Below are 19,961 nucleotides of genomic sequence, written 5' to 3'. Positions count from 1 at the left end.
ATACGGGCCACTCACAAATTTTCTGATGGTCTCGGTGGGGTCCCTTGGAATCACCATGCCTGTCACAAGCATACCTTTTTTTTACCCACCTGTCACTAGGCCTGGACACTAGTTTACTATTACTATACTTTTTACTGTATACTGTATCTTATAATATTCTTCTCTTTTACCCACAGACGACGAGCCAGAATACCATTTTGGTAAATAAATATACTGTACAGTAGCAATAGTTGGTACTGCAATTACAGTATTTTTTTTCTCCAACATTACTTTAAGTCCAACTGATATGACTAACTGTATTTTATCTTTTTACAGTCCGTCGCCAACCAGTGGAGGAGACACCTGGTAATAAAATAGAAATACATAATGCACTGTACTGTATTCTAACTTACTGTAACATGTATAACACTGAGCTGATCATCTTCACACCCTCTGACATAACCTTACAGTACAAACTGTACTTTCTCTCCTTTTTCACCCTCTTCACTCCACAAATGCATGCTGCGTTTCCTGACTACTGATATAATAGTGTGTAGAGCGTAGCGAGGCACCGTGCCCACCGCGTGGCGAGCGAAGCAAGCATGCAAGGGGCTGCTTTCCGCTCGCCGCCCCTGTCGGGATTGTGTGGTCGGGATTCCGGCGTCTGTATTTTGACTGCCGGGATCCCGTCCAGCGGGATTACGTACTGATCTCCAGTCTGAGCCTGCCCTAGGCATAGGCATACTTGCCAAATGCCCAGGGGCACAAGCAGCTTCTGCTGATTAATATGATATGCAGCATGCCTACAGTATATTCTGTGCATACAAAATGCATTACTAATGTGCAGCATTATGTGTATACAGTACTTTGTTGTGTAACATATACTGTAGCAAGGGCACTACTGTGTGGTCTAATGTGAACAAAGAGCAATATGATGTGATGCAATGTGAATAAGTGGGAATACTTTGAGGAGTAATGTGGTACTATCATATGATGTAACGAGAAAAAGAGACACTATTGCATGATATGTTGTGAATAAAGTTGCAGTACTGTGTGGCGTCATTTCAGATTGGGGAATTACTGTGTGGCCTTGCCCCTTCCCAGCAAGAACATGCACCGTTTTGGGATGCACACCGAATGTGCACACTGTTGCTATTTTAAACATACAGTACAGTAAGTTGGAGGAGCACCAAAATGACGACTGCTATGGTTGAGGGGTGATGGTGCTGGGAAAGGGGTACAGGCTCAGAGGCGGAAATAGCATCTGTGCAAGGGGGCAGCATCCAAAAACTTGACTAGGGAATCATATTATTTATGGCTGGCTCTGAGTACAGTCCACTATTATGGATAGTACTCCCTACAACACCACCTACAGTACTGTAACCCTCTTTTTTCTGAAGCGGTCATGAAATGTCATGACTGCTAATACATACAGTAAATGTCTACAGTATTTGTACTGTGGTGTTTAATTCCTTTGACAATTTGTTTATGACCTATTGAAGCTAAACTCTTGTACAGTACTTTATATTTTGAATACCAGCAATACAGTATAATACTGTACCTACAGTATACAGTAATAATTGTTTACTATTTGAATGTGACTAAATGTTTTTTTTTCTCCAATATAGTGCCAATTATTTATGGGGGCCCCAGACAGGGGCAAGATAGGTGGGCTGGCCCAGAAGCGGGCAGGCAGCAGCCCACTTATACAAGAGGTAAACTAAAGCAATGTTTAAATTACCTCGACAGCATACAGTAGTGTTTGATTTACTGTACTGACAATACAGTACTGTACATTGTAAATAACAATATTGTCTAATATAGAGTAAAGTACAGTACTGTATTGCCATTACTACACTGTAAAGTATTCAGTATTTGTTTTGTAATACTGTCCTTTTTTTCCCACAGAACAGTTGCGGCGTGCCATCCAGCTCCAGCGGGTGGTGGTCCACCTCCTAGTGGACCACTATTTTAATATTTTATTAAGTTTTATTTAATTTTATTTAATAAAAAATTTTGTTCTTGTACTCCATTGTATAGTATCTTTTTCTACTGTATAAGATAGGCATACTGTACACCATACAATTATCTGGCAGATAATCTGCAAGATCTGGCTGTTTGTAATGAAATTCTCTCCTAATTTAGCTGTGGTGTACAGTACCTCCTGAGTGTGCTGGGGTGCTTTCTGGCCAGTTTGGGGTGATTTGGAGCAAGTTTGGTCGGCCATCTTGCCGACATGTGCTGTCGACTGTTTGGCAAACATGTGTTTTCACTCCAGCATGTGTGTGTCAGGCATTTTGTGTGTGTCAGGCATTTTGTGTGTGTCAGGCATTTTGTGTGTGTCAGGCATTTTGTGTGTGTCAGGCATTTTGTGTGTGTCAGCCATTTTGTGTGTGTCAGCCATTGCTGTGTGGTTCCACAAATGTTAGCGTGTCAAAGTGCTGACCACTGACACCACTATTTCACTTTGTACCGCATGCCTTTTGTGGAACCACACAGCCCAGCATGACTTATTGCTGGGCTGTGTGGTTCCACAAATTTTCTTGGAAAACAAATGAACATGAGTGTCTTTACTTTAATACTTTTTTTTTTTTTTTCCCCACAGATATCTATATACACAAGAAAAGAATGTAACGAAGAACAAACTACTTTTTTGTTTTAATTAACTTTCAAACTTTATTTAAAAAAAAAAACACCTTTTTTTTCTTCAATAAACTTTTAAAAATAGAAGTTTCCTGTGGTTTTTATTAAAATATGAAATGCAAGATGCCTAACCAAGTTGTTTTACATACAGTACACATCTGAAAATGCATAAGAGTTTTATGATAGAAGTTAATACTGTACATGTTTACTATCCAGTACCTGATGTTCAAATTTAAGTATTGTATACTGTACAGTACTGAAAATACAACTTCAGTGTTATGGACTGCAATTAGTTTCCTGTATGAAACAGATACAGTACAGTAAATAACCCTCCTTGGAAGTGCATGGGCCCTGTGAGACTTACAGTAGTGTACAGCATAAGGGTCGACTGACATGATGTACAAGCATTACATACAGTACATGTCAGTACTGTATGTAAATTCTTCAATTATTGCCTAACAACAATGCTGCTTACTGTATATTAAATACTGTAGGCCTAGAAATGTGCATCTCAATATAGTAGTTAAAAACACAGGGGCCTATGTGGATAAGCGAGTTCTATGCACACTAAAAATGGCCACCGACCGTGAACCCCCAGCACGTGGCAGCGCTCGGATATGTAGTGAGATACAATATGGCATACATTTCACAGTTCAGGGGGCAATGCTGAAGGAGCGTCACAATCCCCTAGCTCAATTACATTGGGATAAGCGAGGTCTATGCACATTACGGTATACCGAGCTGGATCGCTTAGCAACCTGACAAAATGGCCGCCGACCGTGAACTCCCAGCACGTGGCAGCGCTCGGATATGTAGTGAGATACAATATGGCATACATTTCACAGTTCAGGGGGCAATGCTGAAGGAGCGTCACAATCCCCTAGCCAAAATACACAGGGGAGGGATAAGCTACTGTAGGATTGCATACAGTATTACGGTACACCGGACTCAATCGCATAGCACACTGTCAAAACGACCACTACCCATGAACCCCCACCTCCTGAACCCCCACCTCGTGGCAGGCAGCAGTTGGGTATGGAATGAGAAATGGCATAAGCTGTGCAGGCTACGGGGCGATGCTGAAGGAGCGTCACAATCCCCTAGCTCAATTACATTGGGATAAGCGAGGTCTATGCACATTACGGTATACCGAGCTGGATCGCTTAGCAACCTGACAAAATGGCCGCCGACCGTGAACTCCCAGCACGTGGCAGCGCTCGGATATGTAGTGAGATACAATATGGCATACTGTACATTTCACAGTTCAGGGGGCAATGCTGAAGGAGCGTCACAATCCCCTAGCTCAATACAGTATCTCACGCTTACAGTATCTTACAGTATACGCTTACAGTATCTGTGTATTTTGGCTAGGGGATTGTGACGCTCCTTCAGCATCGCCCCGTAGCCTGCACAGCTTATGCCATTTCTCATTCCATACCCAACTGCTGCCTGCCACGAGGTGGGGGTGAATAAAAAAAATAATAAAGTGTGAAAAAAACTACAGTAACATGCATTAGTACTTAAGGAATCGAACCCTGGACTCTGAGTATAGGAAGCGAAACACTTCACCACTTCGCCGCAGACAAATGTATAAATCCGTTGGTTTTGATTATGCTGTAATGGCTACGGGATTAAGACGATAACATACTGTAGAAAATTCCTAATCTTGAGAGGCAATAGTGAACTTGTAACACACATCCATTTGCGACAGTGTACACTACTGGTTTTACAGTACTGTGTTTTGTCTGCGGGACTCGGACGCTCACATACAGTATTCATAAAGTATTGTAGATGGATCATATACTGTATGCTGTACTACTGTATTTGCGTCGGTGTCGTACTGTATATACTGTACAGTACTGTATTAAATAATGCAGCGTAATGAGTACAGTATTTGCTGTATGCAGCGTAATGAGACGCCTTAGTAAAGTAGTCCTTATTATGTATGTCAGTATTGTATTTTACGGGAGACCACACGCATGCGCAGTGGTGATTGTAAAAAGCGACATCTGGTGGCTGATCGCAGGTATTACACGTAAAGGTAACGCCAAACGTCAAATGTCTGTCTCCGTGCGATTAGATAGCCTCTCTGTGGCTATGCGCGCCTCGCTACGCCACAGTGCGCTGCGTATGGTCGAACGGGCCAACCGCCGCGGCCACTCAAGATAAAGGTGGCTACATCTGTACCTAGAGCTGAAAGACCCACACTGGGACTAAATGGATGGAGAACCCATCCTCTCCTCTCACATATAACCCCAGGACCCTAATCTGGTTCTTACATAAAACCAAAAGCTCGCAGCAGAAATAACACAATACTCCTGGGGTTTTAAAACACATAGGTACCTTGGGGCAAATATACCTGCCTTACACAACTATTCCAGTGATCTTGTTACACATCCTCCCTTTCTGTTTTGACCTAGTAGGTGGAACACTTTTATCCCCTAAACAGAAGAGAGAGACAATATATCCATATTGGCCAGTTGTAGCCCGGCTCTATGTTCCACAGTAAATGTAAAGAATTGCAAGGCTAAAAACCACCTTGTTACAATGGTATTATGCCCTTTATTAACAGACATACATTTTAATGGAGCATAGTCAGTCACTAGTTAAAACAGCCTGCCCAAGAGGTAATACCTCAAGGTGTCTAAAGCCCACTTATTGGTCAAGGTCTCTTTTTAAACAATAGCATACCTCTTCTCATGTTCATTGAGTTTTCTACCAAAATAAATAATGGGTTGCTCCTCCCCATTTCTGTTTTGGGACAACACAGCTCATATCCTACCCCTGAGGCCTCAATATGAACCACAAATACTTAAGAAAAGTAAGTTGTTATCAACACCGGTTGTGTACATAACACCACTTTTAATGCCTGAAATGCTTTTTGGCCTCAGGGTTCCATTTCATCATACAGTATTTGATTGTTTACCTTTGGTAAAGTCTGATTAAGGACCTGCAGTGGAGGCAAAATTAAGAATAAACCGTCAATAACAACCGGTATCCCCAAAAAAGCTCTCACCTGTTTTTTATTTACCAGACAAGGCCAGTTTTCAATAGCCTTAATTTTGTTCAGCTGGGGCTAATCAGATCTCTGCCTATGGTAAATGTAATTATTCTCTTCCATCGCTAAGCAGCATTTATTTGGGTTGTTTGTTAGCCCTGCCATTCTGATTGAGTCCAACACTGCTTGTACTCTCACTAAGTAATACTCCCAGGACTGTGGATTACCACACTTTAGCCTCATTCATTTGAGTAGCTGACAGTGTCTCTCACACCTTTACTTCAGGAACAGTGGGGATTGAAGTTACTGGCGGGCAAGGTTCAACTGACAGGGATATCCTATCCTTCCAGGGTTTTATTACAGATGTGTACTCATACATCTTGCAGTATGCCTACAGTATATTGATATGATATGCAGCAAGCCTATATTCTGTGTTGTTACAGCATTTTCTATGAAAACAATGTAATGTAGCATTTAATATGCAGATACAGCCATGGTTACACACAGAATATAGGCATGCCACATAGCATTTTAATCAGCATAAGCTGCATGTGCATCCTAGTCTCATCATTTTGTGAATAAGATACACTTTAATGGAAAAAAGTTGCATGTAAAGACAGAAGCTACTGACACCATGGCATGACATGACTACAAGGGCTGTTTAACATACAGGGAGGCTAGATGTAAGTAGACACATCCATAGGTTAAAATGGTACATTTGTCCAGGCTTTCTCTTGCCTGGTTAGTATACCTTATATTTAACCTCATTCACTTTATCTCTGATCTCAAATGGACCTTGCCATTTAGCCAAAAACTTGCTTTCCACTGTGGGTACATATCAAAACAAGAACTGTATCCCCACGGGCAAATTTATGTACTGTACCTGGGCATTTTGATTGTACACTCTTGATTATACACTCTCTGTTGAGCTTGTTGGGCCTGCTCCATATGTTCCTTGACAATTAGTACCACAGATGTAATCCTGTTCTGCATCTGTGATACATGTTCAATTACACTTTTATAGGGTGTAGGCTGCCCTTTACCAACATCTAGAAACCCCTCCCATATAATAGATCAAAAGGAGAGAATCCCATAGAAGACTACTGTGCTTCTCTAAAAGCCAACATCAAATACAGCTATAAGTAATCCCAGTTTTTACCATCCTTATCAGCAAACTTTTTTAAGTTTTGTTGAACTTCTCTACCAACCCATCCATTTTGGGATGATAAGCTAAGTTTCTTTGGTGAGTAACTTTAAACAATTTGCATAATTTCATAATTCTTCACATACAGTAAAAGGGGTACCTTGGTCAGTCAAAATTTATTTTGGTATTCCCACCACACTAAAAACATGCACCAGCTCTCTAGCTATTGTCTTGGTTGACATATTATGAAAAGGGAATGACTCAGGATATTGAGCAACATAATCACTATTATGAGAAAATACTGATGACCCTGAGCAGACTTTAACAAGGGCCCAGCCAGATCCATGGCTATCCTGTCAAACGGGACCTCTTTAACAGGCATGGGTACTAGGGAGCTTTTTAAATGGAATCTGGGAGTATGATACTGGCATTTGGGACAGCAAGAACAATATTCAGATACATCTTTATACACCCTGGCCAAAATAACCACTGCAAAGTCCTCTCAATGGTCCTTTCAGACCATAAGTGTTCTGTTGTGATGTAACCATGAGCTAGGTCGAACACGGTTCTCCTATATGGTTTGGAAGCCACAAGCTGATCTACCACATCTTCTACCTTTTTATCACTTGGTACAAGAACTCATTTCAGAAGGCCATGTGTGGGTACATAAGCCCATTATCAGGATCTACTGGTTCCCCATTGATAACTTTCACATTTTATGTCTGTGGTCCCTTAACTGTTCTGATGCAAACAGATTGGCGCAGCAGACAGAGTTTAGTTAGCGGTTTGGAGAGTGAAGAGCAGTCCTGCTAACCGTGAGTAATCTATGCCCCATACGGTGATGTGTGCTCTGTACTGACTGTCCTTTGGTGAGTGAAGGGGGAGTGAGCAGTGCAGTCCTGCTGACTATGATCCACCTCCCAGTCTATGACCCCATATGGTGTTGCTGTGAGTTCTGCACTGGCTGTCCTTTTGTGGGTGAAGGGGGGAGTGAGCAGTGCAGTGCCATCCTGCTGTGGACCTCCCTCCTCAGTCTATGCCCAAATATGGTGCTTTGCTTGTCCGTTTATGCCCCCATCCCTGTTTGTCCATCTATGCCCTGTCTGTCTGTCCATCTATGCCACATATGATGCTCCCCCGGCCCACACTGTCCTGCTGGTTATGCTGCCGCAAGCCGCTCCTTCCCAGCTCTACAATAAATGTAAAATATAACAAATTAAAAAGCAAGAACACTTAGGAGACTCAATGTAAACCCTGTATATAAACCATCATACACTGGTAAATCCTCAATATGTATAAACTAAAACTGCCTCATTAATTATATCAAGTAAGTTACATAAGAATTCTTTTCTCGGCAATGCACATATTCCACATAATATCCTATATGCCCTATCTGTAACAGAGGAATAAGTATTATTTATATAAGACTGTTCCAACAGATCTTTTCATTTAGGCCTCTGGGGGCCACAGTGTCCAGTCTCATAATCCACTGTGCTTAAAGGATTAATAATTGTTTATTCCTGTCACCTCCCAGTCGGCTAATTGGTAAATGATCGATGATCATATATCTAACACTGGATTTACCAGTGTATGATGGTTTATATACAGGGTTTACATTGAGTCTCCTAAGTGTTCTTGTTTTTTAATTTGTTATATTTTATATTTATTGCAGAGCTGGGAAGGAGCGGCTTGCGGCAGCATAACCAGCAGGACAGTGTGGGCCGGGGGACGCGGCTGCGTCCTTGGTAACCAAACACGCATGCTGGGGTTGCCCTGACTACTGGAGGACGACATGCACAGGCGCCCCGCTGATCATAGCTTTGCTTTGACAACGGGATGACGTCACCACTAAACGCCCCCGCACGCCAGGAAGCCGAACACCCGCCCGGAGCTCAGGCGAAAGGTGATTACACAGGTATTTAGGAGGGTGAGTTAAGAACTGTATGTTGTATGTGTTTTTCTTTTTTGTTTTGTACTATGTATCATATCCTGACGACGGTGCGTGTCAGCACCGAAACGTTGATATACTGAATTGATGTATTACTGAATCTTAATACACGCTTGCTGCATTTAACAAAGCCTCTGAGTGCCGTTCCATACAGAATTTTATATATATATATATATATATATATGTATATATGTATATATATATATATATATATATATATATATATATACTTACAGTATAACTACATAAATGAGACACAGTTCCATATTTTATGACATAGTCTGTTTGATTGACTCCTATGGGAGTATGTCCCCGGAGACAACAAATGTGTTAAGGAAAATACCTTCTCTCATGGGTAATAACACTTATTAAAAGTGCTATGACGGGTTAAAGGTTTGCATGATAACTGATTTCTCTACCTATAAAGGTGTTCACAAGAAACAACAACATTCAATGTTCTTTTGGACTAGTGACATTTATATAATTAGATATAAATTGTGGCTGGTTAAATACCATTCAGCAACACAAATGCTATTACTTTATTTAGCAATCTGGAAAGTGTATGTTTGCTCTCATATTTTACATTACAAAGCCAAAAGAGACAGAGAATTGCAATTTTGTAACAACCATAAATAATGAAATAATTGGAACTAAATATCTTTCACTAAAAACATGATAGACATAAATATAAGCAGACCATGGAATGAATTTATTTTCCAAGGATTCCCTAATATTTTTGGATCTGAAAGTGGACTATTTGCTTTATTTCTGTGCATGTATATCATGAGCCTATTGGGCAATCTGAGCATTGTTTTTGTGACCTATTTGGACTCCAAACTTCAATCACCAATGTTCTTCTTTTTAGGAAACCTGTCATTTCTTGATATTTGTTATATTTCTGTGACAGTGCCAAAAATGCTGTCTGATTTCCTGGAAAAGAAGAAAATAATTTCTTTTACAGGATGTTTGGTACAGATGTTAATGTTTATCTCCATGCAAGGAACAGAAGCTTTCCTCTTAGCTGTCATGGCTTATGACCGTTATGTAGCAATCTGCTCTCCATTGTGCTACACATCCATCATGAATAGGATCACTTGTCATTTGCTGGTTGCAGTTTGCTGGACAAATGGATTGTTAAACTCTATAGTGCACACAACTCTCACATTTAGTCTCCCTTTCTGCAAATCTCATCTTCTCAATCATTACTTTTGTGATATTCCTCCACTACTGAAAATTTCATGTAGGGATACTTATGTTAATGAGCTAGTTCTCTTTGTGGTGGGAGGTATATGTGTAGGCTTTGCTAATTTCCTATTAATCCTAATCTCCTACACTTTTATTCTTTCTGCCATATTGCATTTACCTTCTAAAGAAGGAAAACATAAAGCTTTCTCCACCTGTTCCTCTCACCTCATTGTTGTTGCCCTGTTTTATGGGACAGCCATGTTTATATACATAAGGCCTTCTTCTTCATATTCTTTACAGAGAGATAGCGTGGTGTCAATTTTGTATAGTATTTTGGCTCCTATGTTGAATCCAATTATATATAGTTTAAGGAACCAAGAAATCAAAGGAGAAATTAAAAAGATGTTTAAAGATACATTTTATTTAATTTCTCTACTAAAATAATATAAAATCTAACTTATTACTAATCAGTATCCCATAGAAGTTTTTGAAAGGTAATTTAAAATTATATCCATTATTTTATTTAAAATTATATTAATAAACATTGAAGTCAATAACAAAAGAAAATGCAGCGCTATATACAGATATATGCAGACAGGTGTCAATGAAAAAATTAATAGAATTTATTTTAACATTTAACACTTAAATGGAATATGCTAAAAATAAGTAATTGCAACATTAAAATAGGAGCTCATATATATGATTTAAAAAACCAGTCTCTGGTAAATAGGACTAATGGGGCTCTGATAATAATGTCCAGTGGTTAGTGGACCTGCAAGATGTTTAGCCTTTTAGTAGGGGTTGAGATGTTCCACAGTAAGTTACCAATCTTAGAGATGGATGATTCCCTTAGCGGAGGTTCAGATAGCACCGATGCCAATGCAGAGATGTGGGAATGAGATGTGGATTCACAACAGGTTGGCACACCATAAAGAAAGTCCCAGGCTAAGGAGGTCCACTGTCCGATTGTCTGGATGTCCCCAGGGTCCTTTTTGTAATCCAAAGTCACAGTCCTGACGCATTTCGCTGTCACAAGGGACAGCTTTATCAAAGGTAAATATATATAAGGATACCTTTGATAAAGCTGTCCCTTGTCACAGCGAAACGCGTCAGGACTGTGACTTTGGATTACAAAAAGGACCCTGGGGACATCCAGACAATAGGACAGTGGACCTCCTTAGCCTGGGACTTTCTTTATGGTGTGCCAACCTGTTGTGAGTCCACATCTCATTCCCACATCTCTGCATTGGCATCGGTGCTATCTGAACCTCCGCTAAGGGAATCATCCATCTCTAAGATTGGTAACTTACTGTGGAACATCTCTGCCCCTACTAAAAGGCTAAACATCTTGCAGGTCCACTAACCACTGGACATTATTATCAGAGCCCCATTAGTCCTATTTACCAGAGACTGTTTTTTTAAATCATATATATGAGCTCCTATTTTAATGTTGCAATTACTTATTTTTAGCATATTCCATTTAAGTGTTAAATGTTAAAATAAATTCTGTTCATTTTTTCATTGACACCTGTCTGCATATATCTGCATATAGTGCTGTATTTTCTTTTGTTATTGTTTGGTGTTTGGATTGACTATCCAATTTCTGGCAGCAGCTGAGAGAACCCTCTCATATTGAGCGCGTGGCAACCCACACTTCTTGTGAGGTTTTTTCTTTTCTTTCTCTATCAAACATTGAAGTCTGTAGCATTGTGCAGTAGTACTTATATTGTGCTTGGAAATAAAGTAGAGAGATAAAGTATTAACCAATCAGCTGCTACCTGTCTTGTTACAGGCTGTGTTTAAAAAACAACAGGAGCTAATTGGTTAGACCTTTATCTCTTTCCATTTGTATCTCTCTCCAATCATTGATAAATCTCTCCCAGTATCAGTAAAATTTGTATTAAAGAGGAAAGATTTAGTTAAGCACATTAAAGTTTATGTTAAAAGAAACAACAAAAGAAAAAATTACCAGCTATTATGTTATTAAGTCTTAATTAATTCAACCCCAAGTATTTCCTAATTACATAGTTCATGCAGTTACATTACAAATCATTTACATAATCTATCACTAGTAACATAAAACATTAGTTATGATTATATTGCAATATCCTGTATGTTAACATAATTTATATACTAAGAATCATATTATGACAGTACAATAATGATCAGGAATTATTTACAGTAAAATGTTGATGCATTAAAATGTACTGTATGTACAGTATAGTTCCTATAAGACATAGCAAATCATACAAGAAAATGTAGTCAACATAAAACATTTAAACTAAAACAGTTATTATATAATGAACAGTGATATATAAGATACAAGAATGCCATACAAGCAAAAATAATCATAAGACACATGGGTTCTAAGATGTACTCATTTCATTTTATGTTGTAATATGTGGCTATGTATTGTGCACCATACTGATATGGGATATTGAGTAGAACATAAATTAATATTTAGTATTTAGAAAATGATATTAGTAAAAACTTAAAAGTTTGTCATGGTGTAGCACCAAATTAATCGTGCCATTGTAGATGAATACTTGTCATTTGTAAATCTTTATTGTTATCAACAATTACAAAGAAAATAAAGTGATATTAATGGCCTGATTCTGAGTCACTCACAATTCCGATGTTCATGTAGATGAGGGATTTTTTGCTTCTGCACATGCACAAAAATCACTAAAAACTGAAACAGTGCATGCATCCTCATTGTGTGCATATACAGAGATGCAGTTGCGATTGACGTGCACAGTAATAGAAATCTATTGCAAATGTGCTGGGTGCTACTGGGTGGTGACAGGTAGATGGTTATTGAGATGCACAAGGATGGTCTGTCTTTTGAATATACTATGGGAGTAACTCCAGTCCATGTTCATCATATTGTCTAAAGCTGACTTGCACTGACACATTATGTTCACAGGATATTTCTATTTTTTTGCACCACTTATGCATATCAGTTTTATAGCTGTGCATCATTAGTATACTGCATTTCCATTGCAATTTTTTTCTCAGGAAAGATTTTAGGATGACCCTGATTTAAGCACCAACAGATTCAACCCATTTTTTCTATATTGCTATCTTTTATTGTGCATTATTGTATCCCATGTATATTTTATCAATTTTTACTTTGTTTTCATATATATATTATATTGTACCAATAAAACAATTTGTGGAAAACTGAGCGCCCATATACCGCACAACTATTACTATATCTGATTTTGGTCTCAGGGAGACCTTAGGTTTATCACAAAGGCTGAACAGGGATTGCGCTGTCGAGACATAATCACCATCCTCTGGATTAAGGGGGTTATTCAGGTTTCTTAGCAAACCAAAAAAGCACACTAATGGGCAAAACCATTTTGCACTGACATATGTAACATGTGCATAGAGATGTATATTTGGGTGGGTTATATTGTTTCTGTGCATTGTAAATACTGGCTGCTTAATTTTTACACTGCAATTGAGATTTCAGTTTGAACACACCGTACCCAAATCTAAATCTCTCTGCACATGTTACATATGCCCCACCTGCAGTGCATCATGGTTTTGACCAGTTGCTTGCTTTTTTGTGTTGCTAAGAAGCCTGAATAAGAACCTAAATAGTTTAAGGAAACTCAACAGAGTTTCTTACAGAAGAGACTTTCCTTTGCCCCGACTGCTGGGATTAATAAATTCAATTTGTACATGGGTCTAAATTTGTATGTTCGATAAATGACTTCAAAAAAGACAATTTATTAAAAGTGATACTAAATCCCTAGAACCCCTAAAAAATTTGGAAATGGAAATATCTGGAAATTGATAATATGAGTAAGACACTGAAATCGATATATTTTTTTAACTGTTCCTGAGAATTCAGCTTTGAAAACAAAGATAAAGAACAAAGATATTATAGTAAAACAGGCAGATATGGGAGCTTAGTGATTCTTGATAGAAATAAGTATGTAGAGGAAATATATTGGTTACTATAAGATACTAAATCCTAAGTTAAAATGACTCATTATCCAACCAAAGAATTTTTGAATGAATTGAAGTTTACAAAAAGGCAAAGCGTATAATGTGTTAAACCAAGAAGAATTAACTACTTGTGTTATGAATCACTGAGGGTGGCAACAATATAATATTTCACTAAGATTCATAAAAATCAGAACATGCCGCATGGTCAGGTATCAATCCAGCTATCAGGTACTGATTCATTAATATCAAGGATATCTGAGTATGCGGGTGTATATTTGAAAAAGTATCTACTAATGTTTGAGTCCTATATAAAAGATTCCACACATGTTCTTCAACTATTAGAAAACTTTGGAGTAACTAGTATACATGGGTTTACGATAGCCATGCATTCTCTATATACTGTATGTCTATCTCCCATGATAAAGAGTTAGATTATGTGTAACAAGAGTTATGTAGAGACCCTGAATTAGAAATGGTGGGAGTTGAAATTTTTATTTTTTGTATCAAGTTTGTGTTGCAGCATAATTAGTTTACTTTTTGGGGGTATTTTTATACCCAGATTTGTGGAACTGCGATTTGTGCCCCGAATTTCACAAATGTATTTCTTGGTGAATGTGAACAGAAATATATACTGTATGTAAAGATTATCCTTATGCCACAAATGTAATAATCTTTTAATGGTATATAGATGATATATTAATTGTTAATTAAGTTTCTAGCCTTTCTATAGATGATTCTTAGTAGTTTTGGAAAGACGTGTTCATATTAGTGTATAGCTGCAGGATAATCCAGTGCTTATTCAATGCCTCTTTTATTTTTATTTCTCCAGCATTAAAGGTGGTGATGAAGTTGAAGTTCTGATTTTCCTCCTCTTTTTTTCTTTTTTTTTAAGTTAGGAGATCTTCTCTACTGGTATTTCTTTTTTTTTTTTCTTTCACTATTGCCACTGTGGTTGATGGATATCCTCTTTCAATGAATCTTGCTGAATATGTATCCAGTTGTTAGTTAAAATCTTCCTATTTAGTGCAGTTCCTTTTTAATCTGCAGAATTTCAAGTAAGGAATGTTGGTCTTGGAATTCTTCAAATGGCTGCTTTTAAAGTGAAGATAAATATTTTTGTCAACCTCTTTTTAACAATGTAAGATGGGAATGTTGTCACAAAAAACTACATGTTTTTTGTGACAACATTCCCATCTTACATTGTTAATATAAGATCAAGGTAGTCTATTTCTCTGTCATGATGTTTGTAGATAAATGATATGTTGTAGTTGTTCACACTAGTTGTTCATCACCACCTTTAACCACTTGCCTGGCATGTTCACATCAGATGCAACCATGCCTGCAAGTGCTTTATCTGACCTGGTAACACAGGATGCGATCAGTCAGATAGAGGGTGTTAGCAGCGGCAGGGAAGAGAAACTTCCCTCCGCTGCTGCAGTCAGAGGTACCGGAAGGTCCCTCTGCCTCCCTGCACTCTCCTCTACTGATTGCCATGCTGCCGATCACTGCTGATCGGTCAGCACGGCAGGACCTTCCCCATCCAGTGGCTGCAGACAATAGCAGTCATTGGGCAATCTAAATTAACCCCCCCCCCAAGCCCCCTCTGTGTACCTGGAGGCTTTCCCGGCTTTCAAAATGAAAGCCACGATGGTCACAATGTTTTCAATGTTCTGCTGGTCGCAATTTTCCCGATCGATGTTTTAAATAAATTATTATTTTTTTAAATAAAATTTTTTATTTTTTTTTCATTTTTTTAACTAAAATTATTTTGGATATGGTTAAATTCATGTTTTTCACCTAATTCACTCATAAAAAAACCTGACAATTTTGGAGAGGTTTTTTGGGAAAAAATCATCAGCTAAGTGAGTAATGCCGGAGAAAGAAAAATAAAAGTGGCATTGAATAAGTACTCGAATATCCTGCAGCTAGACATTACTCTGAACACCGTCTTACCAAAACTACAGATAATCATCTATAGTAAGGCTGGAAACTTAAGAGATCTTAACCCCAAGCATGTGAAGAATAATTCAAAATGAGAATCCTGATGGGTGGCTGAAGATAAACGGTTTATGTGAATGCAACTATTGTTGCATTTGTAAATATTAGAGATGAGCGGATTCGGTTTTACTCGGTTTTACTCGGTTCTCAAAACCGAATCTTATTGGCTCACGGATGTCACGTGTTTTGGATAGCCAATAAGATTCGGTTTTGAGAACCGAGTAAAACCGAGTAAAACCGAATCCGCTCTGCATATAAAGATGGGGAACAATTCAGCAACTCCAATTCATCCAACAGCCACAAAATTAAATATATGATGAACTGTTCTACGACATATGTTATCTACTGCTTGGAATGCACCTGTGGATCAAAATACTGTATATAGTGAAAACCAAAAGGCCACTTAGGATAAGGATATAAGAACATGTTAGAACCATCAAAAATAGGATGGAAAATCATTTGGTTCCATGATACTTTAAAAAGGTGCATAATGCGAACCCTGAATATTTAAACTTTAAGGTCATTGAACACGTCACCCTAGGAGTTAGGGGAGGAGATAGGGATTAAAAATAGACACTCTGACTGACCCCTGTTGGCCTCAATGATTATTATGAAATAGTGCCTTTTTGTAGTACTGTATATTAATTCCTCCTTTGCATCAACATTTTCCTGACTCTGTCTGAATTTTACTGCATTTTTAATTTTGAGCACTCCCCTAAAGCACTTTCCATTTTTTAAAATCCTATTTTAAAGTATTGTTCTCTTAATTTTATTTAATCAATTATCCCAAGATTAAAGCATTTATAATGGGAATAATCTTGATTTTAAACACTTATGGTTATGTTACAGTACATTGCAGTAGAATATGGCATGTCATACGGTCATAAACACTATTGCGGTCATAATTGTATAATCATGTCTGTGATTATATTTTTAGTAGCATTAGTAGTCTTGTTTTACAATGGGAAACCATGCACTATCCCATAGCCTTATGTTTATGTATTTGTATGTGCACCTGACCTACCCAAAATGGCCGCTATATGATATAAATTCCCAAAAATGGCTACCATACCCTGTGTCATTGGTCCTCTATGGGAATATCTAAATGAACAGTTGTTATGGCAGTAGAACACTGTGGACGAAATAATCCATGTCTGCACCGCATTCCTGCGAGATCGCCTTGATCTTGTGCATGCGTGGATGGTGGGATAAGACCTTTATACTAGCTGTGATGCCATGATATCTGGGAGGTATTGCGCATGCACACCTGTCACTTGCAAATGTACAGATTGTGCGACATGCACAGCATGTTAGCCATGATACCATGAGATTGCGGAGATCTTGCGCATGTGTGTTTGCCACTTCTGGATGCCGGTAATCAGAGAATCAATTATAGAAAGGATTCTCTTGGCTTATAAAAGGCTTTTGGGCACATGGTTTCCTAATATTGACCCCTGAGGAAGTCCCAAAAAATATATAATGGGACAAAACACATTGGACACCTACCGATATCTTTCCACCATTGATGCATGACAGACAGATAAGCATTCATTGAACTATTCCATTTGTATTGTGTGTTTGTGTAGTGTTGTAAATAAATCTGCTAAAATGCTATCACACTAGCAAGTTTTTTTTTCCCTGCTGGGAGCTTTTTGGTTTTTAAGGTACTCTGTGTGGATTGCTTTGAAGATCCCATACATACAGACATAAACATCTTCTAGAGAAAAGTGCATTGCCTTTTTTAGGGTATTATTTTCCATATTGTCACAAGAGTGATTATTGTGGCTTGGCAAAGTTCGGTCTAAAATATCACCTAACCACAAGGTGACACTAGTAGTCTTTAGTTCAGTGGTTCTTAAACTTTTTTGAATCAAGGGCACCCTAGGGTATTAGAATTTTTTCACAGCACCCCTAGGCTAAATGTTTCTTACTGAGAAATTTAGAGAGAAATATTAAATTAAGTAAATTGTGTTTATATGTCATCCTTTGGGTCAGTTATGTGGTGGGGGGCAGGATTTGCTTCTGTTTGTCCACATATTTTATGTTTAGCAGCCACCAGCACTGGTATTGTTTATTACATTGACCATAAATAATTTGAATTGGTCTTGGACCGCCAATCCAAGGCACCCCTGCAAGTGTCCTGAGGTACCCCAGGGTGCCATGGCACACAGTCTGAGAACCACTGCTTTAGTATACTGTATAAAAAAGTCACTAAGCCCAAAGCACTTTTTTCCCCTTTTTGCATGTAAGCACTAAGTCACTTTATATAAAAAGTACAATTTGTTTATACATCCTCCTCAATTTTTACCTATATGAAACACCATAAGTCGATTACGTCGGTGTGGAAAAAGGAGAATACGAGGAGAAAGATTCTGTTACGAGCTGATATCCATCACACACCACACCCAAATCTAACTCTCTCTGCACATGTTTTTTTCTATCCCTCCCGCAGTGCACATGGTTTTGCCCAACTGCTAACAAATTTGCTGCTACGATCAGGTCTGAATTACCCCCAATGTTCTTTGACAGCTCCCTGGTTAGTACTGTCCGGTCCCTGGGTTGCAGTGCCGGGTTCTTCCAGGGTGAGGTGCATGCCTGCAATGACTGTTCTTCTTCCAAGCATTAATGACAAAAGACATAGTGGATTTAGGAACCTTCCTAACATCCGCAATGCTTCTCACACTCACACCTCCATTTAAGGAGGCTACGATGATCCCCTTTTCCCCGTCGGATAGCTCCATCTGGCTAGCAAATGATCTAATCAGTGCCCCTCTACCTGTTTTATACTTTTACAAACATGTGTCTTCTGCAGAAGCACACCATTTCGCTTGCGTGGGGGTGTCCAATCACTTTTGTCTACATAGTGTATATATACTGAGATGATTATGTCCATATGAATATTTATTAATGACTATGGGGCTATTCATCATCATTGGAAGTTATATTTATATTGTGTAATTAATGTAGTTCAGTTTCTATTGATATATTTGAATAAAATTGTTGCAGTAACAGGCTTAGCTTTTTTTGTGCTAAAACAAGGGGGGTCATTCCGAGTTGTTCGCTCGTTGCCGATTTTCGCAACGGAGCGATTAAGGCAAAAATGCGCATGCGCATGGTTCGCAGTGCGCATGCGGTTAGTATTTTAACACAAAACTAAGATTTTTCATCGTTGAGTGTGATTGACAGGAAGTGGGTGTTTCTGGGCGGAAACTGGCTGTTTTCTGGGAGTGTGCGGAAAAACGCAGGCGTGTCAGGGAAAAACGCGGGAGTGTCTGTAGAAACGGGGGAGTGGCTGGCCGAACGCTGGGCATGTGTGTAACGTCAAACCAGGAACGAAACTGACTGAACTGATCGCTATTTGTGAGTAAGTCTGGAGCTACTCAGAAACTGCTAAGAAATTTCTATTCGCAATTCTGCTAATCTTTCGTTCGCTATTCTGCTAAGCTAAGATACACTCCCAGAGGGCGACGGCTTAGCGTGTGCAATGCTGCTAAAAGCAGCTAGTGAGCGAACAACTCGGAATCACCCCCAAGGACAGACATCTATTACTCTTTCACTCTTATAGGGATTAGACAGCAATTCCTCATTGTCAGCTGCTGTATTGACACAGGTTAACTCCTGGGTATAAATGCATCAATATGTCTTGTTAGGATTGTGCAGCTCCCTGCCTTCCTAACCTTAAAAAGAGGTAGGATAGATGAATACACAATGGTGACTCAATGACAGCAATTTCCAACAGGGAAATCCTTTATTTAGCTACAAAGACTTCTGGATAAAAGATGGTAATTGATTATATGGCAAGAATTGAATAATCACATAAATGCCAATGGGACAAAATGATTACACAGACTGAAGAATACAAAAAGATAAAATTTAGCTGCAGCTCGTAATACACTGGGACATTCAATACTTCAATGATTCAATAAATCTAATCACAGATGGGATCCGGTCTGCATATTGATGGACATGTTCTAGGTCGACAGGTCAAAAGGTCGACATGAGTTTTTCAAATCTTTTTTCTTTTTTTGAACTTTTTCATACTTAACGATCCACGTTGTCTACGACTGGAACGGTAACCTGTGCCAAGCGCAGCGGTAGCAGAGCGA

The 19,961-nt window shown here is 38.7% G+C and overlaps 1 protein-coding gene across 1 annotated transcript; it reads left to right on the top strand.

The window, feature by feature from the left end:
• Window positions 1-9,384: 9,384 nt before the first annotated feature.
• LOC134965387 (olfactory receptor 5V1-like) lies at window positions 9,385-17,478 on the top strand. Its single transcript, XM_063941874.1, has 2 exons — window positions 9,385-10,301; window positions 17,442-17,478. Exons 1-2 carry the CDS (start codon window positions 9,385-9,387, stop codon window positions 17,476-17,478), a joined length of 954 nt encoding a protein of 317 aa, XP_063797944.1.
• The last annotated feature ends 2,483 nt before the right edge of the window (window positions 17,479-19,961 follow it).

This window comes from Pseudophryne corroboree, chromosome 1 (genome assembly GCF_028390025.1).
Source record: "Pseudophryne corroboree isolate aPseCor3 chromosome 1, aPseCor3.hap2, whole genome shotgun sequence".
In the NCBI taxonomy this organism is placed as follows: domain Eukaryota; kingdom Metazoa; phylum Chordata; class Amphibia; order Anura; family Myobatrachidae; genus Pseudophryne; species Pseudophryne corroboree.
Note: the sequence above shows the minus strand (reverse complement) of the source record. Positions and strands in the feature narration are given on the sequence as shown.

Coding starts and splice junctions, on each gene's coding strand:
- LOC134965387 (XM_063941874.1), top strand. CDS start 9,385: ATGATAGACATAAATATAAGCAGACCATGGAATGAATTTATTTTCCAA. Junction 10,302..17,441: donor AAAGGAGAAATTAAAAAGAT/GTTTAAAGATAC, acceptor GTGTTTGTGTAG/TGTTGTAAATAAATCTGCTA.